Source organism: Mobula hypostoma, chromosome 17, assembly GCF_963921235.1.
Source record: "Mobula hypostoma chromosome 17, sMobHyp1.1, whole genome shotgun sequence".
Lineage (NCBI taxonomy): Eukaryota > Metazoa > Chordata > Chondrichthyes > Myliobatiformes > Myliobatidae > Mobula > Mobula hypostoma.
The window spans coordinates 53,263,881-53,291,335 of NC_086113.1; the positions used below are offsets into that span (position 1 = coordinate 53,263,881).

General features: G+C 41.3%; 1 protein-coding gene across 3 annotated transcripts in view; it reads right to left on the reverse strand.

Moving 5' to 3' along the window:
* The window catches only part of LOC134358038 (N-acetyllactosaminide beta-1,6-N-acetylglucosaminyl-transferase-like), a 59,662-nt gene extending 45,865 nt beyond the window's left edge, over positions 1–13,797 (reverse strand). The window contains exon 1 of one of the 3 annotated variants that reach the window (XM_063069915.1): positions 12,640–13,782. In XM_063069915.1, coding sequence (XP_062925985.1) covers positions 12,640–13,606 — 967 coding nt within the window. In that variant the 5' untranslated portion in view covers positions 13,607–13,782. Of the gene's footprint in view, positions 1–12,639 lie in introns of all 3 variants that reach the window. The other 2 variants (XM_063069917.1, XM_063069916.1) reach the window with 2 other exon arrangements.
* Positions 13,798–27,455: the final 13,658 nt, after the last annotated feature.

The window sequence follows — 27,455 nt, forward strand, 5'->3', positions numbered from 1 at the left end:
CTGCCATGTAGGAATGGGTAATAAAAACTAAGCATGCAAGATCATGAAGAATTAATAAAAAGGCACAAAAGTAATTCATAATGTGAAGCAACACACATAAAAGTTGCTGGTGAACGCAGCAGGCCAGGCAGCATCTATAGGAAGAGGTACAGTTGACATTTCCGGCCAAGACCATTCGTCAGGAATAACTGAAGGAAGAGCTAGTAAGAGATTTGAAAGTGGGAGAGAGAGGGGGAGATCCAAAATGATAGGAGAAGACAGGAGGGGGAGGGATGGAGCCAAGAGCTGGACAGGTGATTGGCAAAAGGGATACGAGAGGATCATGGGACAGGAGGCCCAGGGAGAAAGAAAGGGGGAGGGGGGAATCCCAGAGGATGGACAATGAGTATAGTGAGAGGGACAGAGGGAGAAAAAGAGAGAGGAAAAAAATATATATAATAATAATAAATAAATAAATAATGGATGGGGTATGAAGGGGAGGTGTGGCATTAACAGAAGTTAGAGAAGTCGATGTTCATGCCATCAGGTTGGAGGCTACCCAGACGGAATATAAGGTGTTCCTCCAACCTGAGTGTGGCTTCATCTTTACAGTAGAGGAGGCCGTGGATAGACATATCAGAATGGGAATGGGATGTGGAATTAAAATGTGTGGCCACCGGGAGATCCTGCTTTCTCTTCATAATGTGAAGAGTCATTGATGTATTTAGGTAGACTGCTTAAGTGATAGATAATCTTAGAGCAAGTCTGAGGTGCTCAAGTGTTACCACAAAGATCATTGGAGATTAAATACCTAAAAACTTACCTTGTACTAAAATGACTGGATCACAATAGCACAACACACAATAAAACCACCAAACTTACTTTATTATTCCTCACACATTTTGGAAAAATATTCCCTATCATCCAAGTGTAACCCTAGGTTTGGCTAGCAGCTTAATCTAGGGGAAGAAAGCCTCAGCCTGGCCAAACTTAAAAAATCTTGTTTGGGTGGCTGCTGCGTGATGTGTTCCCCTGTTACAAATCAGTACCACGAAATAACAAACAGTACACCATATACAATTAAATGATTTAACTTTATAATTCTTAATTTGACTATATGGTTAGTAAAGAAGCAAAAAAAGGAAAAGGGCCCATTTTCATGAAACAGTCTAATGCGCAATGTTGGAGCTCACGGTTCCATCCGTTCGTTCCCCGTCGAACTCCTCCCAGTGTAGCCGACCCTCGGACCCTTGCTCCATGTCCACTCCGTCTGGCAGTCTAACAATTCTCTCCATTCGCGTCTTCTCTTTTCATCTCTCCCCGACAAAAGATCACCAAATCCCTTCTCTCAGACCCACAAGAACAACATGCCTCTCACTGGATGGTACAGATTCCAAAGCTCCTGTTGTCTTCAATCATAACCAAAACACTGCTGCCACAGAGAAACCATTACATCAGCAGTGAAACATTATAGAGAGGCCATTACGTTAGCAGTGAAACCTTACAGTGCATTATACAAGTATCAAAAGCCAAATCTAAAAGGTTTTGATTGATATCAAGTTTGCGGATGACACGACAGTGACTGGCCTCATCAGCAATGACGGTGAGTTGGAGTACAGAGAGGAAGTGTAGCAACTGGTGGACTGGTGTGAGGACAACAGCCCAAGTCTGAACATGGAGAAGATCAAGGAAATGATTGTGGACTTTAGGAAGGTGTAGATAAAGCATCCCTCTCTGCAATACATGGCCTCTTCATAGAGAGAGTTAAATGCACCGAGTTGCAGGGAGTCTCCATCTGGTACGGGAGCAGCAGAGCATCTGACCAGAAGTCCCTACAAAGAACCGTGAAACCGGCCGAGAGGATTACAGGAATCTCTCTACCATCCATTGGGGACATTTATCAGGAGTGCTGGATACGCAAGGCCCTTAGTATTATCGAGGATCCCACCCATCCGTCCAGCATCCTCTTTGACATTCTACCATCAGGCAGGAGAAGCCAATGCATAATGACAAGAATGGTCAAGATGGAAAGCTGCTTCTTGCCTCAGGCCATGAGGCTTCTAAACTCCCTGCCGCATCACACTTGAAGTGTCACTGGGTAATCTGTACTTGTACCCTACAGTATTTAATTTATGCACTTTACTTTGTTTATCTGTGCATAATTCATTTATAGATTTAATTTTTACTTTCCTAAGTTATTGTGTATTAAGCGTACTACCGTGCTTTACAACCTGGTTCGGAGAAATGCTGTCCCATTTGACGGTATACATGTACTTAGATCAATGACAGTAAACTTTACTTGACATCTATCATTTTACCTGTGAGCACTGATGTTCTCTCCATAAACCCTTCCAGCTTGGTTACAACTTTTCATACCATTATCTGAATATATCATTTTTCCCTAATAAACATTCTTTTCTTCTCCAAAGTTATGCATTGTGTCACACTGTCTAAGGTACTCTGAGACATAGCAAGTATCATAGTTCTAAAGGATGTGCAGTAACCTGGTATATCTTTTTAAATGGGTGCATATATTGAGAACTCAGTTAGTTAGAGGCAAAGATTACAATGGCCAGGAGATCACTATATGTTGAACATTTATACTAAAGATTAAAAGCTGCAAGTTAATCAGGCCTTTGATCCCCGTCAACCATTCACTAAGATCATGGCTGATCTTGTTTCTTCAGTAGAAACTTTCTGCACTGAATCTCTTAATATCCAAAAATCTATCCATCTCTGTTTTCAATATGCTCAGAAACTGAGCCTTCACAGCTTGAGTGGAGAAATTCAAAAATTCACTAGCCTTTGGGTAAATAAATAGCTTCTCATCTTGGCCCTGAAATATTGATCTGTTATTTTGAGATTACTCCTAGTTCAACATTGCCCAAACCGAAGTAAAGTCACCCCTTCATCTCTTTGTCAAGCCCAGTTAGTACAAGTTGCACAAACTTTGAATAAGATTGCATTTTACTGTGGCAGTCTGTGATACCCACCTGCTTCAAGGCAGACCTCAATCGTACCAGTGCCGAAAAAGAACATGGTAACCAGCCTCAATAATTATCATCCAGTAGCACTTACACCTACTGTGATGAAATGCCTTGAGAGTCTGGAGATGAAACAGATCAACTCCTGCCTGAGAAGTAACTTGGATCTGCTCCAATTTCCCTACTGGCACACCAGGTCTACAGTGATGCCACTTTGTTGGCTCTTTTCTCAAGCCTGGAACATCCGGACAGCAAAGACGCATACATTGGGATGCTCTTTATGGACTACAGCTCAGCATTCAGTACTATCATCCCCTCAAAACTAATCAATAAACCTGAAGACCTTGGCCTCAATACCTCCTTGTGCAATTAGTTCTTCGATTTCCTCAAATGCAGACCCTGGGCAGTTCGGATTAGCAACAGTATCCCCACCACAATCTCCATCAGCACAGGGGTATCACAAGGTTGTGTTCTCAGCCCCCTGCTCTACCTGCTTTACATTTACGACTGTGAGGCTAAGCAAAGCTCCAACGTCATATTTAAGTTTGCTGATGACACCACTGCAGTTGGCCAAAACACAGGTGGTGACAATTCAGCATATAGGGGGCAGATAGAAGATCTGGCTGACTGGTGCCACAACCATCTCTCACTCAATGTTAACAAGACCAAGGAGGAGGAAACTAGAGGTCCATGAGCCAGTCCTCATTGAGGGATCAAATGTGGAGAAATTCACAACTTTAAATTCCTTGGTGAGAGTCTGTCCAGGAGCCAGCACATAAATGCAATTATGAAGAAAGCACGCCAGCATCTCTTCTTCCCTAGAAGTTTGTGAATACACCTAATACTTTGACAAGCTTCTATAAATGTGTGGTGGAGAGTATGTTGATTGTTTGTGTCACAGCCTGGTATGGAAACACCAATGCCTTTGATTAGAAAATCCTACAAAAAGTATGAATAAGGCCCAATCTGTCCATCCCAGGTAAAACCCTCCCCACCACTGAGCACATCTACCCGGAGCGCTATCACAGGAAAGCAGCATCCATCATCAGGGACTCCCACCACCCAGCTCATGCTCTCTTCTTGCTGCTGCCATCAGGAAGGTGGTAGAGGAGTCTCAGGACTCACACTACCAGGTTCACAGACAGTTATTGCCCTTCAACCATTAGGCTCTTGAACCAGTGGGAATAACTTCATTCAACTTCACTTGTCCCATCAATGAAATGTTCCCAAAACCAATGGACTCTCTTTCAAGGACTCTTCATCTCATGTTCTCTATATTTATTCCTTAATTTTTTTTCTCTTTTGTATTTGCAGTTTGTTGTCTTTTGCACATTGGTTCCTTGTCTGCACTGTTGGGTGTAGTCTTTCATTAATTCTATTATGGTTCTTGGACTTACTGAACATGCCCAAAAGAAAACAAATCTCAAGGCTGCATATGGTGACATACATGTACTTTGATAATAAATTTAGTTTGAACTTTGAAATTCAAGATTCCAGGCTAGGTGAACCATGATTTCTCTCGCTTTATCACAAATATATAACCATATAACAATTACAGCACAGAAACAGCCCATCTCAGCCCTTCTAGTCCGTGCCGAACTCTTACTCTCACCTAGTCCCACCGACCTGCACTCAGCCCATAACCCTCCTTTCCTTTCTTGTCCATACAGCTGTCCAATTTAACTTTAAACGACAACATCAAACCTGCCTCAACCACTTCTGCTGGAAGCTCGTTCCACACAGCTACCACTCTCGGAGTAAAGAAGTTCCCCCTCATGTTACCCCTAAATGTGGGAAGGAGACCAGCTACACACACAATATCCCAGTCCAGTTTCACGGGAACAGTATATAATTTAACTAAGACATCTTTAGCCTTGCATTCATATCCTTTTGTCTTCCTAATTGCTCATTGTTTTGGTATATGAGTTTTCAGTTACTTGTGTACAACCTTCTGAATATCAACATCATTCAGTATCTGGACTATAATAAAACTCCACTGATCAGAAACCCTCTGATTCGGCAACTGGCTTGCTCACTATCCTGGAGTGCGAGCAGGTATACAGCTAAGGGTAAAGCCCTCCCAACCATTGAGCATATCTACATGAAATGCTGTTGCAGGAAAGGAGTATCCATCATCAGAAATCCCCACCACCCAGGTCATGCTCTCTTCTTGCTGTTCTCACCAGGTAGAAAGTACAAGAGCCTCAGGACTCTCACCACCAGGTTCAGGAGACAGTTACTACCTCACAACCATCAGGCTCTTGAATAGATCACTTACCCGTCCATTGAGATGTTCCTACAACCAATGATCTCACTTTCAGGTCTATCTTTTTATCTCATGTTTTCATTATTTATTGTTATTTATTTATATTTGCATTTGTTGTCTTCTGCACTCTGGTTGATCTTTCATTGATCCTGTTATAGTTATATTCTATGGACTTGAGTATGCCCACAGGAAAATGAATCTCAGGTTGTATATGGTGACATATGTGTACTTTGATAATAAAATGTAATTTGAACTTTGAAGAGAATGGGCTAGACACGTAAAGTAAAAGATTTTGAGGTACACTTAGAAAGAGAAGTGAATGAGGATGACTGGGTTACTTTATGGAGAGCCAAATCATCTTCTATGTCACAGCTCTTTAAGAACGCTAGATCACGGGGTTCCGGTGACATCATTGTCCAGAATGGCAGCTTAAGTCAACAGCCCCTCCGGAAAAATGCATATTTTGCCCCGTTAATCCATCAAGTATAAGATCTTCCAAAAAATATCTGAATTGATAAGGAGGGCAAGAATAGGGAAAAAGAATGGAGATTAAAAAAAGCATCACTGCGGAGCCTATGGAAGAGAGAGGTACAGCGCGCAGCTCTCCTACACGTGCACGTGGCGGCGAGGCTGACACTGGGCCCAGTGCAGGCGAAGCGGCAAATATGATAAGGATTTTGGAAGAGAGAAGGAAAGTCCAAAAAGATATAAAACAGCAACTCAATGATATAAAGTCAGAGCTCGCCAACATCAATCAGAAAATAGCGGTGGCAGAAACTCGAATTGAGAAGATGGAAGATCGTGTACAAAACATGGAACAGGTACTAAGTAAGACGATAAAAATATTAAATCAACAGGAAAGTAAATTGCTTGACCAGGAGGGAAGATTGCGACGGAAAAATATCAGGATTTATAATGTTCCCTAAGGAGCGGAGGGATTGTCGATGATGGAGTTTGTAGAAAAGTTGCTGCGGGATGCGCTGGAGATTCCCCAGACTATCAAGATCGAAATTGAGAGGGCACATTGTTCGCTCGTCCCGAGGCCTCCCGGAGACAGAGAAAGTAAGCCATGCTCAATCGTACTTAGACTCCTTCGATTTAGAGCGAGGTGGTGATTCTGCGAAGGGCCTGGGGTAAGAAGAGGGTGTTTTGGAACGGGAAGTTAAGATACTTCGATCATGATTACCCGCGGCCCCCCCCCCGGCGGTCCTGTAGAAACGGAAGGAATATTCCAAAGCAAAACGAATATTAAAGCAAGAAAAGATTAAATACCAAACCCCATACTCTGTTAAACTGACAGTATTTTACGAAGGAGAGATACAACTATATCAGACAGTGGAAGAGGCGACTACAGACATGAACAACAGAGGATTGTCCGTTAGCGTGGTCAAACCAAGGGAAAGTCTGGCTGAGCAGTTATCCCGATCTGCTTGGGAAATAGTAAGAGAACCAAGAAAGCAGGGAGGAGGACGAGAGAAGGATATTAGAAAGAGACTGAGTTCTCCGAAGACAGCCCTCACCTCCTCCAGAAGGGCCATAAGGTTTGGCTAACTTTAAAAGTTCTGATAAACTAAATGGAAGCAAAAATAGACGGTGATATACCCATCTCAAGAAATACGTATTATAATGTGTATTTTATATTACTCAATTTTTTAAATTCATTCATCCACTCCTTTTTCCCCACCTAAATGGGAATATATATATATGGGAGGAATACACAGGAAAATCATTTCTGTGTAATGAACATAGATTTTTTTACTTACTTTTATAGGTACTGCAGCGGGGGCCCTCAACTCACAGGTAGGGGGGGCTATCCCCCATGGCTAGACATTTCTTCTAGCTCAACCCAGGGTCATCTAGAGACCCCAGCCTTGGAACCTTTGTTACCCTTTTTTTATTATTCGTGTTTCTTGGTTCTTATTTGTTCAGGGAGTAGAATGATTAAGTTATATTCTGCAAGTCCCAATGATATACTAACAGCTAAATACACGGCTGAGGACAAAGTAAAATTCATTTCTTTTAATGTCAATGGACTGTTAAATCCAATCAAAGTAAAATTCTATGAAAAAAGAACAAGCCCATGTAGTATATTTACAGGAAACTCACAAGTGATAATGAGCATGGAAAATTAAAGAGAATGGGCTTCACTAATTTGCTTTTCTCCTTATATAAATCAGGACATAGAAGAGGAGTTGCTATTCTCAACTCAAGCAAGCTAAATTTTGAAAAAGTATTCGAAATGGGAGATAAGGAGGGCAGATATATTCTGGTAAGGGGGAATATAGATGGAAATCCAGTTACTTTATTGAATATAAACGCACCCCCAGGAAGTGGCATTAGTTTCTTCCAGAAAATTACTAATATTATGGTAACGGAAACAGAAGGCCTCTTGATATGTGGGGGAGACTTAAATTTACAATTACAACCAAAGTTAGACTCTTCCAATAGAAAAACTAATGAAACAATGTCCTTACGTAAGAAAGTTAACACTCTTTTTGAGGATGTTGGTCGAATCGATATATGGAGGGACCTTTTCCCCAACAGAAGGGATTACACTCATTATTCTGCCCCCCATTCCGTATATACAAGAATAGACTATTTCATAACATTTGGAAAAGATAGAGACAAAATAATCACCTGTGGAATTGAGACAATAGATGTAAGTGACCATGCACCAATATATTTATCTGTTGATTTTGACCTACAACCAAAGAATACTATTTGGAAACTAAATTCAAGTCTACTCAATGATCCCCATCTTAAGGAACAAATTAAAAAAGAAATTGGTGTTTACTTAGAATTCAATGATAATGGAGAGCTTTCACCTCCCATTCTATGGGATACTCTGAAGGCTGTCTTAAGAGGGAAAATTATAGCAATATCTTCATATAAAAAAAGAATAAAACATTAGAGGAATTACAAAATAAACTGTAATTGAGTTTGGCACAGGATACACTAGAGGAAATTTAAAAAATTAGGAATGATATTAATAGTTTGGCTACACAAGAAATTAGAAAAAAGTTTAATGTTTCTGAAACAGAGACACTATGAAAGTGGATCTAAATCAATGAAAATACTGGCATGGAAACTGAACAAAAAAATAGCAGAAAATACAATCATAGAATTAGGGATCCAAGAACAAAAGTGATTAAAAAAAAAGCTATATGAAATTCAAGAAGCTTTCGAAATGTTTTCCAAAGCTCCAGGGGGAAGCATAGCCCAGATTGACACCTTCCTGAATTCTTTAGAGTTACCCACTTTAATCAAAGAACAAAATAGAAAGATGACTGCTGACATAACTGAAGCTGAACTAAAAACTGCAATTAGTAGTCACCAGGATCAGATGGACATAAGGCAGAGTGGTATAAAGAGTTTAGAAGTGAGTTAATTACTGTATTGCTCCCCACACTGAACTGGGCTCTAAGAAAGGCGCAAATGCCACCCAGCTGGAAGGAGGTGATAATCTCAGCTATACCGAAAGAAGGGAAAGATAAAATGGAATGTGGGTGTTTTAGACCAATATCTGTTCGCAATGTGGATTATAGATTATTTACTTCCATTTTGGCCAAACAATTAGAAGAGTTTCTACCTACACTGATACATAATGTTCAGACAGGTTTTATATAACAACGCCAAACACAGGACACTTCACATTATGGATCGTATTAAAAAAAATGAAATTGAAGCAATAGTGATAAGTGTGGATGCTGAAAAGGCATTTGATTCAGTTAATTGGAATTTTCTTTACAGAGTTTTACATAGATTTGGTCTACATGACACAATTATTAAAACTATACAGGCACTATATGACAATCCTACTGCTAGGATTAAAATCAATGGATATTTATCTAATAGTTTTACCCTAGAAAGGGGCACGAGACAGGGTTGTGCATGGTCACTGCTACTCTTCGCATTATATCTGAAACCATTAGCTCAATACATCAGACAAAATGAAGATATCAGGGGAATTACTATTAAAGCGGCAGAGCATAAATTGGCCTGTTACACGGATGACATTTGATCTATCTAGGGCAACCAACATACTCTTTACCTAAACTGATGCAATTCTTTGAACAATATGGCCAATTATCAGGATACAAGGTAAAACCCAACTACTTTTATGTAACTATAGCCGACCAAGAGAAATTGAAAGTAGATATCCTTGGGCATGGCAAACAGAGTCTGTCAAATATTTGGGCATCATCATGCCAAAACATTTGGCAAGATTATCAGAATGCAATTATCAGCCTATATATAAAAAAAATTAAGGAAGATATTACAAGATGGAACCTAATTCCTTTTCTTAGTCTCAGTTCAAGGATTGAATCTATTAAAATGAATATACTGCCCAGACTACTATATCTCTTTCAGACTCAACCAATAGAGATTAACCAAAATCAATTCAATGAATGGAACAAGATGCTATCAAGATACATATGGCAAGGTAAAAGGCCTAGAGTCCATCTCAAAACTTTGCAATTAGCCAGGGGAAAGGGGGGGGGGGGAAATAGGGCCTACCTTCTCTTACAGATTATTATTTTGCAGCACAGTTGAGAGGCTGTGATATGCCAGTGCAACCCATCATATGACGCTCAATGGAAAAACATTGAGGAGAGGATACTTTCCATCCCCATATAGGAAATTTTGGCTGATAACAAACTACAAAGTTATATAAATATTATTGATAACCCATGGGAGAAATGGACTCTCAAAACATGGAAAACTATTACAAGAGAATATAAACTAGAGAGAGACATTGCAATTCTTAAATGGTGTGCATATGACTCGTATTTTACGCCACATAAACTAGATGCTAGACTTAAGGACTGGACAGCTAAAGGAATAACAGCTATTTGCAATATAATGCAGGAAGGAACACTGTTCAGTTTTGAAATGCTCAAAGAGAAACACGTGTTAGAAAAACAAGACTCTTATCTGTATTTGCAGATGTGACAGTATGTTAATAGGACAGTTAAAAATGTAACCAAGGCAAGTACATGTCTGATAGAGCTACTTAGAAAAGCATATAATTCAGACAACAGTAGTAGTATCATTTCAAGCAAATATAAAGGTTTGTCAAATCTTAAAACACATTCAACTTCATACATTAAAACAAAATGGGAGAAGGAAGGAGTGATAATAATATGAGGAAGAATGGACAATAATATGGAGATATCAATGGAAGTGTACCAGTTCACAGAAATGGAGGGAGTTTGGGTGGAACAACTTGATAAGATATTTTATGACACCCTCTCAGAAATCCCATTATGATAGTAACCTCCCTGTTTGCTGGAGAAATTGTGGAAATCAAAATGCAAACCATTATCATATTTTCTGGGAATGCCCATTATCAAAGACTATTGGAGTGGGACACATAATGCCCTACAAGACATCTTTAAATGTGAAATACCCTTAGAAAGTAAGACCATATATTTTGGGTATATACCTCAAGAATGGTTGAAAAGAGATAAATATTTAATAAATATACTGCTAGTGGCTGGTAAAAAGACCCTTACCAGGAAATGGTTATCACAGGAGAGCCCAACTTTAAATGTATGCATGGAAATTACAATGGACATTTACAAAATGGAGAAGATAACAGCATCTGTTAATCATAAGTTGGAGCAATTTGATTTATACTGGGAAAAATGTTTTAACTACATAACACCTCATAGGCCTGATTTTATTCTCACAAGTCAATGAACATGTTGTAAAAAAAATCACTCCCTACTTTGTACATAGTTTTCTTCTTTTGATTGTTCTATCTTCCCTCTCCTTTCTATAAGTGTACACCTCAGATAATTGTGGGAATTCGTGACAAATATGACTATGATATATATGTACAGTATTTGAAGTACATCTTATGGAAATGTTTGTTTGATGAACTTCAATAAAAAATAAATTACAAAAAAAATGCTAGATCACCACTACATGTGGCCTGGATCCAATACAAACAACAAGTAATAAACTAAAGCTGGTGAACAGCATACGCTGCCCTTGAAATTATCATATATTGTGCTAATAGGTACCATGTGGAGGTCTGATATAAATGATTACCAGTAAACTGTTCTCATCCAAAGCTTCAATAAAACTTCTCTGTTAACAGCAGGGAGGGACAGACTGGTACCTGGTACATTCCAGAGATTCAGATGAAACCAACCTTCCAACGGAAAATTGTTCACCAAAGATTGACAAAAGGCTCAACTGGATAGAGACTTGGAGGACGTTTCCCCTGTTTACTGAGTCCAGAACTAGAAAGCACAATTTCAAGATAAAGAATAGGCTATGTGAGGTTGAAATGAAAAATAATTTCTTCACACAGATGCTGGGGAATCTTTGGCATTCTAGATGAAGAAAATTTGATAATTTTAATTTCCAAAGCTACAATGAAAAAAGACTGGTGAGTGGAACTAATTAATTCTGCTGGTAGAGGTTGACACAGAAAATTGGCTCAATGGCCTCCTGTACCAAATGAATCAATGATTTGATTATACTAGAGGGCTGCTGCTGAATCCATTCAAAAGTGACCCGATGGGTGTGGATATTGGAGGACTTGTGGAGTATTGGAGTTGGTGCAGGAGAAAGATACTGAGATGAAGGCTTAGCTATGACCACCATAAATGGTGGATCAGGCACAAGTAGACAAATACATGTTCAGAACGTTATCAGAGGAAGCTAAATAACTCACAGTCACAGCTAAGGGTGGGGTGGATGTATAAAGTAGGAAAAATCAAATTAGTACTTACTCCAAGGCACGGAAGCAGGCAGTGACAAATTCTTACGAATAAAGTAGGTTTCAAAACATGTCTCAAACCCTGCCTTTGGCTCCATAACGTGTTTCTCCAAGCTTCCAACCCCCTCCCTCTTTTTATATAAATATACAAAATGAGTGTGGCAATAGTTGCTTAAAATGGAAGACGACATTTAGTAGCTACGGAAAGAATTCGAGCCAAGGTCGGGGGAAGGTTCAGGTGGTAAATGTTCTCACGAACCTCTGAAGGAACTACCATTAATCTCCCTCAAAAGGTAAGTAATTAATTACTTTAAAAGAGTTTGGACTCTGTAACAAAATTACATTTGTTGGGAGACACACTGCCGAAAATCGCGTCGTTCCAGGAACTTTAGTTCCCCCAAGGATATCATTACCAGAACACGTGCATCTAAACTGAGATGGAAAGTTTAAAAGACGCGTACGGGCAAGTTTTTTTTTAAAGAGGGTGATGATTGAAACGGGATGCAGACATGTACGATCATGACTTTTAACATGAATACGCAGGAAGTGGAGATACACGGATGATCAGAATACGTTTAGTTCAATCACAAACAAGAGAAAATCATTGCTCCGTAGAGTTAAAGGCCCGATCCTGAATTCTGTCTGTGACACATTCACCCTTTGCCTCCTCGAGTTACCTGAGATGCGATTTAAAGTGACCCAGTAATGCTCGTCGGGGCTGTAGGTATCCCTCGACCACTGTAGCAAATCCTTAGCCCGCTCATCCTTCAGTACGAAGTTCACAAACTCCCTGGTGACAGCGTAATAAGCCGAACCAAAGTACAGTTTCAGCCCGTGGGGCACGCTCCCAGTTTTTGTCCTCGATGTCTTCACCATGTACGACTCGGACTGGGAGATGACCTCGCGATGGACATGCGTGGTCCTCTGTTTGATGTGATCGGGCTGCGGGATGCCCGGGGTGATGTTCTTATCCTTCCAACGCTGCTTCAGGTGCTGCACCAGCTCCCGGTTGCTCTTTAGCGGGAAATCCTGGCCGCACAAGTTCAGCGCGTACTTCCACGGGACGCTGGAGGAGACCAGGTCTTGCATACAATTGAGGTCGGCCTGGAGACGCGAGAACCCGCCGTACACCACGTTCTCAGCCCTGGACGCCAGGAACACGTTATCGAAGCAGGCAGCCAGCCCCTCCACCGCTTGTCTGAACTCGACCGGCGTCTTCTGGTCGACATGAATGCAGTAGACGTTCTGGGGCATATAGATGGCTCGGAAGAGCCATTCCAAGGTCTCCAGGTTCTTGTGCACCACCAAAATATAGGCCAAGGGGAAATCCGCCTCCTCTTGAGACAGGGGTTTAGTGATGTAGGAGTAGTCAACTAGCAGCCGGGAGCAGTTAACGGGCAGGCCGGCTGCGAGTCCGGGCCGCTGCCGGTGTACTTGTTCGCACTGCGCTCCTAGTACAGCGGCGACTGACTTGCCATCGAAAAGCGCCGAGCACAGCTCGTCCGGATAGTCGCCGCACTGGGCGCAATCGAAGCTCCAGCCCCGAGCCACCGGCGTTTTGGTCTTGGTCACCAGATAAATGCACACGCAGACGAGAATGCTAACGGCCGCGCAAAACAGGACGCTCAGTTTGGCCGGATTCATTGGCGTCCGTGGCGCCTCAGAGTCCCGGCGCAGCCATCCGCCTCAGATTTCGAGCGAGACAAGCCAGCCAGCGGCGTGTCACGGATTAGGGCCAGCCTCCCGTCCATGGCATTGGCTGCCCGGTTCTTCTCTTATTTCGGCTCCACCCTCATAACATTGCCCTCCGCCAGCCCTGACTCCCGCACTACCCCCAACTTCAACTCTCCTCCCTCCCCACGTTACTGCTTTTGTTAGGCTGTACTTGGAACATTGTTCAAAGTAAATTTATTATCAAAGTACGTATATTAAACCATATACTACCTTGAGACACACATCAAAGTTGCTGGTGAACGCAGCAGGCCAGGCAGCATCTATAGGAAGAGGCGCAGTCGACGTTTCAGGCCGAGACCCTTCGTCAGGACTAACTGAAGGAAGTCCTGACGAAGGGTCTCGGCCTGAAACGTCGACTGCGCCTCTTCCTAGAGATGCTGCCTGGCCTGCTGCATTCACCAGCAACTTTGATGTGTGTTGCTTGAATTTCCAGCATCTGCAGAATTCCTGTTGTTTACTACCTTGAGACTCATTTTCTTGCGGGCATTCACGGAAAACAAAGAAATACAGTAGAATCAAAGAAAAATTACACACAAACACTGACAAATAACCAATGTGCAAAAGAAGACAGATATTACTGAGAGTATCAGTTTAGAGTCCTTGAAGATGAGTCCATAGGTTTTGCAATCAGTCCAGAGTTGAGGTGAGTGAAGTTAGCCACGCTAGCTCAGGAGCTTGATGGTAATAACTGTTCCTGTATTGTGTGCTGTTCCCGTTTGTCACACCACAAGGAGGATGTCATTAAGCTAAAGGTGCAGAAAAGATTCACAGGAAAGTTTTCTGGACTATACCGCTTGAATTATGAGGAGAAGCTGGGATTGCTTTTCCTGGAATTAAATAGGCTAAAGGGTGACTTCTATGTTTTGTAACTCCAAAACATAAAAACTAATTGAAAGGAAAAGAAAGGAGCTGGAAGATAACTATGTACATTAATTTTGCTTTTACTTTAAGTGAGGTGCACACGTATGACGTTGTGCCATAATGACATATGCCATTTTCTTACTTTTACATAAAACCTGCAGTGCATTATATAAACAACAAAGTATACTTAATCAAACAATATATTTACAATATTTCTTGAATATTACTGAACTATTAAATATATAACAGTCCTCCCTGCTCAGCTGTAAACTCCAACTCAATAGAGAATGCATCTCAACTACATACACAGTATATTATATAGTACAACTATTATATACAAGCATCCACAGAACAGAAAATTTTAAATTGTCCCATTCAGCCTTAAAGATTTAATCACTGTGGATGCTTTCTTACTCTTGGGGGGGAGGGGCGGTTCTATCCTTCTGGTTGGCAGGTGAGACTTGTGGCTGTGAAACAAACGTCGTGACACATTGGTCATGTGGATAGTCAGAGGCTTTTTTCCAGGGCTGAAATGGTGGCCACAAGAGGACACAGGTTTAAGGTGCTGGGGAGTAGGTACAGAGGAGATGCCAGGGGTAAGTTTTTTACTCAGAGAGTGGTGAGTGCGTGGAATAGGCTGCTGGCAATGGTGGTGGAGGCGGATACGATAGGGTCTTTTAAGAGATCTTTGGATATGTACATGGAGCTTAGAAAAATAGAGGGCTATAGGTAAACCTAGTAATTTCTAAGGTAGGGACATGTACGGCACAACTTTGAGGGCTGAAAGGCCCGTATTGTGCTGTGGGTTTTCTATGTTTCTATGAAACTCAGGTTCTGGGTCCTCCTCCATGGTGGTTGTAGGCATTGATGCTGAGACTGTAGGAAGAGGTTCTGACAGATCTGGGTGCCTTTCTTTTCCTTTTCTTAGCTTTTCTCTCCACCTCTGCTCTCTTTTTCACTTTGAACAATATTTAAAGTGAGATGGAAAAGATAAAAAGTGATTTGAGATGTGGTTTTACCTCACAGTGTAGAATGTGGAATGAGCTGCCCAAGTAAATGCCGGAGGAGGTTCAATTAAATTCAAAGTAAATTTATTATCAAAGTACATCTGTGTCACCATTAACAACTCTAAGATTCATTTTTTTGCAGGCATACTCAATAAATCCATAATAGAATTAATGGAAGACTGTACTAATGTGGGCTTTCAACCAGTGTGCAAAAGACAACAAGCTGTGCAAATACAAAAATAAATAAATAATAATAATCAATAAATAAGCAAATGATATTGAGAACATGAGATGAGAAGTCCTTGAAAGTGAGTATATAGGCTGTGGAATCATTTCACTAATGGGGCAAATTAAGTTGAGTGAAGTGAACCACTTTTGAGTTTTTCAATAGTCTGATGTACCACTAAAACAAAAGCCTTGTCCATAAAGACTTTGCAAAGTGTCATTTAGAACATACTGTAAAGATGTGGAAGAAGGTTTTGTGGTCGGATGAGAGTAAAGTGGAAGTTTTTGGCCTCAACACTAGCGGTATGTGTGGCGTAAATCCAATACTGTACATCAGCCGGGTAAGATTATCCCTGCTGTAAAGTATGGTGGAGGCAGCATCATGCTATCCTTCAATATGCTGTCTGGACAATCTAAATGCCGGCCCAAATAGACAGGGTGTCGAGAGTCAGGTGAGGTTGGTTTGCTCTAAGCACTGAGCCGATTTGGAGAGGTCCGGATTGGCTTCTCTAGCAGCAAAACCTAGGCCCAGTACAATTCATCACAGCTGGGTCTGGGTCCTGGTGCGTGATTCGGACAATTTAAGTGCCGGCCCAGATAGTCTGGGAGCACTTCTCTCCATGAAACTAAGTTTGTGAGGCTGCCCTGCTAATATGAGGAGCTGTATACTGAGGCTTTGGGCCTAACTCTGGGCTGCGCTGGGGATTTGAATCCAAGGACTCAATTTGCTTCAGAATGCAGGTGTTGTTGCTCGCTTCTGTTGTTAGCATGATTAGTTCTGTTTTTTCTTCTGTTTCTCTGTGGGCACTGGGGGTTGGTCTTATTTTTTTATTTGGGTTTTTTCAGGTTCTTTGCTTTGCAACTGCCTGTAAGCAAACAAATTTCCAGGTTGTATAATTTATACATTCTTTGATAATAAATGCAATTTGAATCCTTAATGCTTTTCTGCAGTATTGAATACAGTATTCAATGGTTTTCTCAAACTATATTATGTTTAAACCTGGAAAAAATTAGGTGTGGTATGGTTGATTCTTAAGTTAAATTTGAAGAAACCTGGAGACCATTTATTCAACATTTTCGTATGATGTAAGTTGTCCTTTTCGGAACCCTTTTTTAAAATAATCTTTTGTTTATCTATGGAGGAGCGGAGTTAATGACAAATAACGTTCTTATCCGAAGGAATAGGACATCCCAGTTTTGTTTTTTTTTAGTTTAGGGGGTTCTTTATAAAATTCTTTTTTTATGTTCAATTACTCAGAGCTTGAATTATATATTTTACTCGAATTATGTTTGTATATGTTAACCATTATCAATGTTACACCGATCTCTTTGTATCATTAATATTGTTAGGTATATTAATCTGAAACTTAATAAAAAGATTGAAAAAGAAAAGAAATCTGCAGAGAGATCCTAGATAAAAACGTGCTAGCCTCTCCTAGAAAGCTTAAACTGGGGTGAAAGTTGGTCTTTCAGCAGGGCACACTGCCAGAGCAACTATGGAGCGGCTTCAAAAGAAGAAAATGATGTCCTTAAGTGGCCCGGTCAGAGTCCCGATCTTTACCCGATTGAACATCTCTGGCGAGACCTCACGACTGCTGTCCACTGCCGCTCCCCAACTAACCTGGCACAGCTTCAGCAATTTTGCATGGAGGAATGGGCAAATCTTGCTCCATCACATTGTGCAAAGCCAACAGAGACTTTATCCAAAACGACTACTGGCTGAAATAGCTGCGAGGGTTAGTACTGAGCAGAGGGGGATGAATACTTTTGAACTACTGACATTTCAATTTTTGAGTTTCTAGTTTTTCATGCTTTACAATTTTCCCTGTTTTTTGGAGCTCTGCTGTGAAAAGTGTAGCATATGATTCACAAATAAATATTCCCAGTTAAATTGTTCAAAATCCCTGCGTTGTAATACTCATTTGTGTGAACAAAGGTCTGGGGGCTGAATACTTTTTCAGGGCACTGTAAAAGAAGGCTGCTGATGCATGCAAAGCCCAGCATTATTCAGAGATTCATTTTAATTTCTCAATAGATTACTTAGTCTGTGGAATGCTGTTTCTTAGTCCTACTGATGGAATTTATCAGTGATGAAAGTGACGAAATTGTTGGCTAACAAATGAGGTGACACTGTAGGAAGCCTCTAGGTAACCAGAAAGAAGCTACCCGAAAATGAGGCACCAAGATGGTTTTTGTTCATGACCAGCTAATTTTTACATTATGATAATTTGCAATATGACAGGTCATATCAAATAAAATCAGAGAATGCTGAAATGCACACCAGGTTTAGGCAGTATCTCTGAAGGGCTGAGAGCTGAGTTTATCTTTCATGTCAATGTCCTTTCGGCAGGATGGGACAAGTGAGAGAAACATGCATGTTTTAAGTGGTAAGCAAGGGAGGGGTGGGTGAGGATATCAAGATGACTATCTGCGATTGTGCAGAGATCAAGAGAATTCAGATGGCACATCTTCCGGTGGTGAGATGTAAGAAAGCAGGGACATTTGTTGATCATTGACCTGCATAGAAGAGATGAAAATAGAGGGATATCAATGAGGGTAAAAGAGAGAAAGAGAAAAATAGATCCCTAGTCACTGGAAATCCAAATTGTTGTTCCAAACAGAATTCATTAGCACTTCTTCCAATCTAGCGTACCACACTTGGTGCTCACAATGCGGCCAACACTGGGGAAAGCAGAATCAGGTTTAAAATCACCAGCATTTGTTCCGAATTGTGTTGCTATGTGGCAGCAGGACTCTGCTAAACTTAATGACAAAAACTGTGAATTACATAGTTAAATTAAATAAGTAGGGAGGCAGTGTTTGTGGGTTCAATATCCATTCAGAAATCTGATAGCACAGGGGAAGAAGCTGTTCCTGAATCATTGTGTGTGTGTGTGTCTGTCTTCAGGCTCCTGTACCTCGGTGGCTATGAGAAGAGGGCATGCCCTGGGTGATGGGGGTCCTTAATGATGGACACCACCTTTCTGAGGCATGGCTCCTTGAAGATGTCCTGGATGCTGCGGAGGCTAGTGCCCATGGTGGAGCTGAGTATACAACTTTCTGCAGCTTCTTTCAACCTGCACCCACCATACCAGATGGTGATGCAGCCAGTTAGAATGCCACGGTATATCTGTAGAAATTTATGAGTATGTTTGGTGACATACCAAACCTCCTCAGACTCTAATGAAATACAGCTGCTGTTGTGCCTTCTTTGTAACTGCATCAATATGTTTGGCCCAGTGTAGATCCTCCGAGATGTTGACACAGGAATTTGAAATTGCTCATGCTTTCCACTACTGATCACTCTATGAGGACTGGTGTGTGTTCCCTCATCTTACCCTTTCTGAAGTTCACAATCCATTCTTTGCTCTTACTGATGCTGAGGGCAACGTTATTGCTGCGACACCACTCAACTAGCTGGTATATCTCGCTCCTGTACGCCTTTTCATCACTATCTGGAGTTCTGCCAACAATAGTTGTGTCGTCAGCAAACTTATAGATGGCATTTGAGCTGTGCCTGGCCACAAAGACATAGAGACTCACATGACATGCAAAGAGAGTAGAGCAGTAGTCTAAGTACACATCCTTGAGGTGCACTAGTTTTGATTATCAGTGAGGTGGAGATGTTTTTTCTGATCCGCACAGACTGTGGTCTTCTGGTGAGGAAGTCGAAGATCCAGTTGCAGAGGGAGGTGCAAAGGCCCAAGTTTTGGAGCTTTTTGATCAGAAGTATAGGATTAATTGTGTTAAGTGCTGAGCTATAGTCAATAAACAGCAGCCTGACATAAGTATTAGTGCCGTCCAGGTGATCCAAGGCCGTGTGAAGAGCCATTGAGATCGCATCCACTGTAGACCTATTGTGGTCATAGGCAGATTGTAGTGGGTCCAAGTCCTTGCTGAGACAGGAGTTGATTCTGGCCATAACCAACATCTCAAAGCGCTTTATCACTCTAGATGTGGAGTGTTCCTGGACGATAGTTGTTAAGGCAGCTCACCCTCCTCTTCTTAGGCACTGGTGTGATTGTTGCCCTTTTGAAGAAGGTGGGAACTTCTGACTGTAGCAATGAAAGATTGAAGGCATCTTTGAACACACCTGCCAGTTGGTTGGCACATGTTTTCAGAGCCCTGCCAGGTACCCCATCGGGGCCTGTCGCCTTGCGAGGGTTCATCTTCCAGAAAGACAATTTGCCATCGGCCACCAGGACAGATCATCCTTTGAAAGCGAGCATAAAAGGGGTGTTGAGCCCACCTGGGAGTGAAGCATCTCTGCCATTCATGATGTCAGGGTTTCGCTTTCTAGGAAGTAATGGCCTGCAAACCCTGCCAGAGTTCACGTGCATCTGATCAAATGCAGATTGCGTGTCAACTTTCTGAATACCTCCATTCAGTCCACAGTAGTGACCCTAAGCTTCCCATTTGGCTCCTGTGCTGCACCGCAGGTCTCACTCTCAAATGCTTCAGAAATGGCCTACCAACCTTGTGGTTAACAATGAAGACCCAATGCTATCTTAATAGGGATCAGTAAAAATTTGTTCTTGGAACATTCCTTGAAGCAATTTCAAAAAAGTAGCATTTAGGGTCGAAAAAATGGTGACATATACAGTATACTACGGGGGGGGGGGGCGGTGATTGATAAGTTCGTGGCCTAAGGAGTCAATTTTAGAAAACCTAGCACATTTATTTTTCAACATAGTCCCCTCCTACATTTACACACTTAGTCCAGCGGACGTGGAGTATACGGATCCCTTCTTTGTAGAAGTCGGCGTCTTGGACCTCCAGAAAGTGGTCCACAGCAGGGGTGAATGATAAGTTCGTGGCCTAATGTAGAAGGAGATGAGTTATTAACTTCAAACTTTCTGCATAATCTTTTGAGTGATTATGCAGTGCATGTAACGAGAGCTGTATAACTCATCTCCTTCTACCTAAGGCCACGAACTTATCAATCACCCCTGCAGTGGACCACTTTCTGGAGGTCCAAAATGCTGACTTCTACAAAAAAGGGATCCGTATGCTCCACGACCGCTGGACTAAGTGTGTAAATGTAGGGGGGGACTATGTTGAAAAATAAATGTGCTAGGTTTTCTACAATTGACTCCTTCTACCATAGGCCACAAACTTATCAATCACCCCTCGTAGATGAACTGATGCATAAAACTGAAAATGATCTAGGAATCTTAGCAGATTTGGCACTCAAAATGCAATCAATGCAGAGAAAAGATGAAGAAAGCTAAATGTATCTTAAACTGTATGATAAAGGGCTGCCAGTAAGTCAGCAAAAGTTATAAACAGCGATAAGTGTTCTGGTTAGGCCATATCTCCGGGGAAAGACAAAAATATAACTTGTGTGTGGAAAGGAAAAATGCAAGATTGGGGAACTGAAATCAGTACTGACATAAACACTGAGGATTGAATCATTTCTTTTATTATGCTCGAAGAAGTCCTCTCTCCCCAATGATCTTTCACTGTAGTCAGGATAGTCTGTGGTTTGAACAAGCCTGCAGTCTTCTGTGCCTCCAATCTGTTCTTATTGTGTACATACAGATCAATTCCATCTAATTCTGAGTGATCACCTTCACATTCCATCTGAGCTCAAAATAGAATGCAAGGAGAGAGCCAAGTAAACTTGGCCACACATTGTCCAGTCTAGGCGTATTTAGGTTTAGAGTTAAAGTTCAGGGTGTTAAATCACTTACTGATTTGTTGGATTACAGTGTATTACACTTATGAGTAGAATCAACATTTTCCGATTTTCTTAATTGCCTTGTACTTTGCCCACTTCGGACTTTTTAACTCTTTATCAGATTTACTTGGTCAAATTCTCCTTTCCCTTGAGATCGGTTCTCAGAATGTTGCACACAGTTGATGGCACAAATCAGTAACAGGATACAATTGACCCCCAACAAGACAATATGCTGCCTGAGCTGCAGATTATTTCTGGCAAATTCTTGTTTAAATTTGGGACCTTTTCCAACCATCTGAAAGGACAGACCTCATTGAAAAGGTCATATGGAAGCAGGTACTTCAGACCTTTGCTTCCTAAACTGTTGTGGTCCGGTCCTTGAAGTCCGCATTCCGGTTCACGGTCCAGTCCGTGGACTCAGGACTCTGGGTCTTCCAGCTGTCCCCTGTTTTGGTCGAGTTAATCACAGGCACCTGTTTCCCATCCTGGGGCTTGGAATATAAGTAGCCTTGGGGATGACTGTGGGCTACTGGTTTGTCTTGTCAAGATTTCGTGGTAGCAAACTGCCGGTGGAAGGCTGGGGTGGCCACTTGTCATCTTTGGGCCGCATTGGAGAACCATCGCTTCATCGAGCCTTGCTGTCGGTAGTCAGAGCTGTCGTTGCAGTATGGATTCGGGGGCCAGCTGAGTGGCTGCCAGCCACTCCGAGCTAGGTAGGGATCCAGCTGTTTCCGTAGCCAGCTGAGGTTGCTGGCCAAACTGTGACTCAATGCAGAGATGGAACTGTCTGTCGTTCTTCGGTGTTCTGCCATTGCACTGCGGGGGAATCTGTCTTGTCTTGTCCTCGCCTCTGTGGGGTAAGTCAGGCCGTTCTGCTGTTCTGTCCTGTGCTTGCCTCCATGGGGTAAGTCAGGCCTTTCTGCCGTTGCCCTGCGGGAGGACCTGTCTTGTCTTGTATTTGCCTCTGATGGGTAAGTCCGGCCATTCTGCCGTTACCCAACAGGTGGACCTGTCCCACCTTGGTGTGGAGATAAAGTTGAGTCCCGGCTTGTCCAAGGATGAGTCCCGGCTCTATATCTATGTACTGTCCAGCCTCATGTTAGTGTCGTGTTAAAGATGAGACCTAGCTCTTTGTTGATGTACAGTTCCCAGTCTGTCTCCGAGCTCCAGCCTCCGAATTATCAGCCTCCGCAGCCTCAAGACCCAAGATCCCAGCCTGTCTCCAAGCTCAAGACCAAGACCCCAGCTTGTCTCCAAGCTCAAGACCAAGACCCCAGCCTGTTTCCAAGGTCTAGACCAAGACCCCAGCCTCAAGCCTCAAGACCCAAGACCCCAGCCTGCAGCCCCAAGTCTCTAGACCCCAGCCACATCCTGTCCTGTAGTCATGTCATGTCCTTGCCTGATTCTGGGGCCCAAGCCCAAGGCAAGACCCAGGTTCTGGGTCCTTGTCCAGTCTCTGGCTCGGAGCCCAAGCCCAGGCTCCTAGTGCATTGTTCCTTGTACGGATTCCCTGTCTTGTCCATATCCTAGCCCAAGTCTGTGTTCTTGTCCCTGCTCCTCGTCTGTATCCTGTCATGTCCCTACTCTAGTCAAGTCCTGTTCATAGTACTTCAGTGTCTGTGTCTTGCACTTGGGTCCATTCCCAGCACCCCATTGTGACATAAACTTTAAGTGTGCATCCTTCCCCTCTTGTCAACCATGGTTCCTTGATTCATGTATCCTTTCCCTGCCTCAATAGAACAAAACCTATCCAGAACACCCAGCAAGTGCTCGCTAAACAACCTCCACACTTCTGTTGTCCATTTAGCTGAGCACCTTTTTTTTTCCAGTTTATGCACACCTCCCAGTTTTTGCCTAATAACACTATAATTCGTTGTTGCTGAATTAAATAATTTCCCATACCATCTGCTCCTATCACCCTCCAAGGCTACAGAGACACTTTTGAAGGTGGTTACAATTACAGCCTATCTGAGGCAATAGCCTGTGGTCTTAGCAACTCTTGTTTCAATGACTCAAAGGGGCAGTGTTTTGAACATTTAATCACATTATTCCTAGCTGTGGGAGAAAAATCAGGAAGTGCTATGCCCAAATTGTCATAATAAAATTCAGCAAATAGACAATAAGCTATTGTAACTATCAAAGCTGCACAATAGAATGTCTTTTTAAAAACAATGTGATTTAAGGTTGGGCTGTAATATCAGGAATTCCTGTAGAACAACGTGCTCTGTATTTCTTTGTTGAAAAAATTCTGTCACCATCCCTACATTTATCTTTCAATTAAACATTAAAATAAGTCAAGGAATAAGTGCAAAGTGACATTTCATATTTGCCATTGTTTTTCTGAGGCAATAAAGAGGACGGTGGTTATTAGTCTACATTCGAGGGTAGGGTTTCTGGAATGTTCACAAATTGTAGTTTAATTTGCCTAGGAATGTTGCTGTAATTGTCTAAATACCTGCAATAACCAGATAACCATATAACAATGACAGCACGGAAATGGGCCATCTTGGCTCTTGTAGTCCAAGCCGAACTCCTACTCTCACCTAGTCCCACCGACCTGCACTCGGTCCATAACCCTTTATTCCCTTCCTGTCCATATATCTATCCAATTTTACTTTAAATGACAATATCGCTGCCTCAACCACTTCTGCTGGGAGCTCGTTCCACACAGCCACCACTCTCTGAGTAAAGAAGTTCCCCCTCATGTTACCCCTAAACTTTTGCCCTTTAACTCTCAACTCATGTCCTCTTGTTTGAATCTCCCCTACTCTCAATGGAAAAAGCCTATCCACGTCAACTCTATCAATCCCCCTCATAATTTTAAACACCTCTATCAAGTCCCCTCTCAACCTTCTACGCTCCAAAGAATAAAGACCTAACTTGTTCAACCATTCTCTGTAACTTAGGAGTTGAAACCCAGGCAACATTTTAGTAAACCTCCTCTGTACTCTCTCAATTTTATTGACATCTTTCCTATAATTCGGTGACCAGAACTGTACACAATACTCCAAATTTGGCCTTACCAATGCCTTATACAATTTCAACATTACATCCCAACTCCTATATTCAATGCTCTGATTAATAAAGGCCAGCATACCAAAAGCTTTCTTCACCACCCTATCCACATGAGATTCCACCTTCAGGGAACTATGCACCATTATCCCTAGATCCCCCTGTTCTACAGCATTCTTCAATGCCCTACCATTTACCATGTATGTCCTATTTTGATTAGTCCTACCAAAATGTAGCAGCTCACATTTTTCAGCATTAAACTCCATCTGCCATCTTTCAGCCTACTCTTCTAACTGGCCTAAATCTCTCTGCAAGCTTTGAAAACCTACTTCATTATCCACAACTTCACCTATCTTAGTATCATCTGCATACTTACTAATCCAATTTACCACCCCATCATCCAGATCATTAATATATATGACAAACAACATTGGACACAGTACAGATCCCTGAGGCACACCACTACACACCGTCCTCCAATCTGACACACAGTTATCCACCACTACTCTCTGGCGTCTCCCATCCAGCCACTGCTGAATCCGTTTTACTACTTTGATATTAATGCCCAACGATTGAACCTTCCTAACTAACCTTCCATGTGGAACCTTGTCAAAGACCTTACTGAAGTCCATATTGACAACATCCACCATTTTACCCTCATCAACTTTCCTACTAACCTCTTCAAAAAATTCAATAAGATTTGTCAAACATGACCTTCCATGCACAAATCCATGTTGACTGTTCCTAATCAGACCCTGTGTATTCAGATAATTATATATACCATCTCTAAGAATACTTTCCATCAATTTACCCACCACTGATGTCAAACTCAGAGGCTGATAATTGCCAGGTTTACTCTTAGAACCCTTTTTAAACAATGGAACCACATGAGCAATAGGTCAATCCTCCAGCACCATCCCCGTTTCTAATGATGTTTGAAATATTTCTGTCAGAGCCCCTGCTATTTCCACACTAACTTCCCTCAAGGTCCTAGGGAATATCTTGTCTGGACCCAGAGACTTATCCACTTTTATATTCCTTAAAAGCACCAGTACTTCCTCTTCTTTAATTGTCATACTTTCTATAACTACCCTTCTTGTTTCCTTTCCCTTACACAATTCAATATCCTTCTCCTTAGTGAATACCGAAGAAAAGAAATCATTCAAAATCTCCCCCATCCCTTTTGGCTCTGCACATAGCTGTCCACTCTGATTCTCTAAGGGACCAATTTTATCCCTCACTATCCTTTTGCTATTTATATAACTGTAGAAAACCGTTTGGATTTATTTTCACCCTACTTGCTAAAGCCACCTCGTATCTTCTTTTAGCTTTACTAATTTCTTTCTTAAGATTCTTTTTACATTCTTTATATTCCTCGAGCAACTCATTAACTCCAAGCTGCCTATATTTATTGTAAATCCCTCTCTTTTTCCGAACCAAGTTTCCTATATCCCTTGAGTTAAGAGTTTCTCATGTGAAGCTTTTAATGTTACTCAATATCTTCTTTTTGAATCATCTTAACCCCATATTTCCAGTAGGAAATCATGGTATTTGTTTTGCAGATGTTAAAACTAAGGTCTTTTCTCTCATGTATTTTAGTGAACAAAAGAGGTCCAACCTCTGTTTAAACCTTTCTACATTCCTGGTTAAATTGCAAGACTAGATGATAATGCACCTTCTGAATGTTCCTTGCTGACTTATAACATAGCATTTCAGTTTCTCTTACCAGATTTTAATTGTTACACAGAAAAAAACTGTTAAATAACACTAGGATGATATTGGATGAAGACTTTCATCCCATGAATATATTGGGACATATATTTGTCCATCATGAGGGATATAAGTAAAGAGAAACTTGGGAATGGGGTAGGAAGAGATTTAAGTAGTGGAAGCCTTATGTAGAATATAAACACTACACTTAATAGTTACTTTTGTAATATAAATTTGGCATGTACTGAAAATTATACAAAATGTTTGCATAATTTTGTTATCTGCAGAGTTTACACTTTGGGGATAATGTTAGTAATTTCAAGGTCATACACACACAGAAATGGTATGGCAAGTTAAACTGTGGTAAGTACCAAGTTGCAAAGTATTCACAAACACCTATGCACGAGGTTAAAAAATCAATTCACACTTCATAAACAATCATATATTTCTGTTTGTGTAATGAAGTACAATTACTTTGCTGTATTAAGCTTTGCTTTGTGTTGAGTGGTTAATGGTTTAATTGGTAATTTTGGTGTACCAGTGGATTAATACATCTTCAGCTTGGTATTTGGACCAATTCTTCTTTATTCCCTCTTCCAAGACTGGTGCTTGGTTTTGCTATATGAACAGTAATGGACCTGAAGACTCACTGTCATCCATTACTTCATGAAGTAAAGGAAGATCTCTAACTAAAGTTATTGTGAAAGTAGTTTCAAAACATAGATTTCCAAGTTGAAGAGATAGCCCAGTCCTTTCTTACGGTTTTGCAAGATACACATATCCCAAGAGCAATTTCATGTGCCAGACCAAAATCGTATGTCATGGGTTTTCTGAAAAATATGACTAATTTCCTTTCCTATTAAAATTTTGGAAAAATCATTACAGTTGGTTATTTTAATACCTAAATCATTTTTACAATATACGAAAGATAATCTCTTTAAAGCTTCTAGTCTCCATGGCCAATGCATTTTCTTGGAAGTGATTTTACTCATAGCTTAAATGGATAATAATCTGTTGACAGCAAAGAGTTTGTAAAGTTTCACCGTACTGAAATGTGATGTCCGTTTAACAAATAAATAACTAAACTTTAAAAAAAGTTTGAGAGAAAATAATGTAAACTAAGCTGAAATAACGACAATAAGTTCTGGAAATACTCACTAAACCTGGCTGCTAGTAGGCCAATGGGCCTAATCCTAAGGCAGGGGGCAAAAGTGAGACTGAAGAGATACAAAGTGAGTTCACCATCAGATAGTATTCTTCTCAC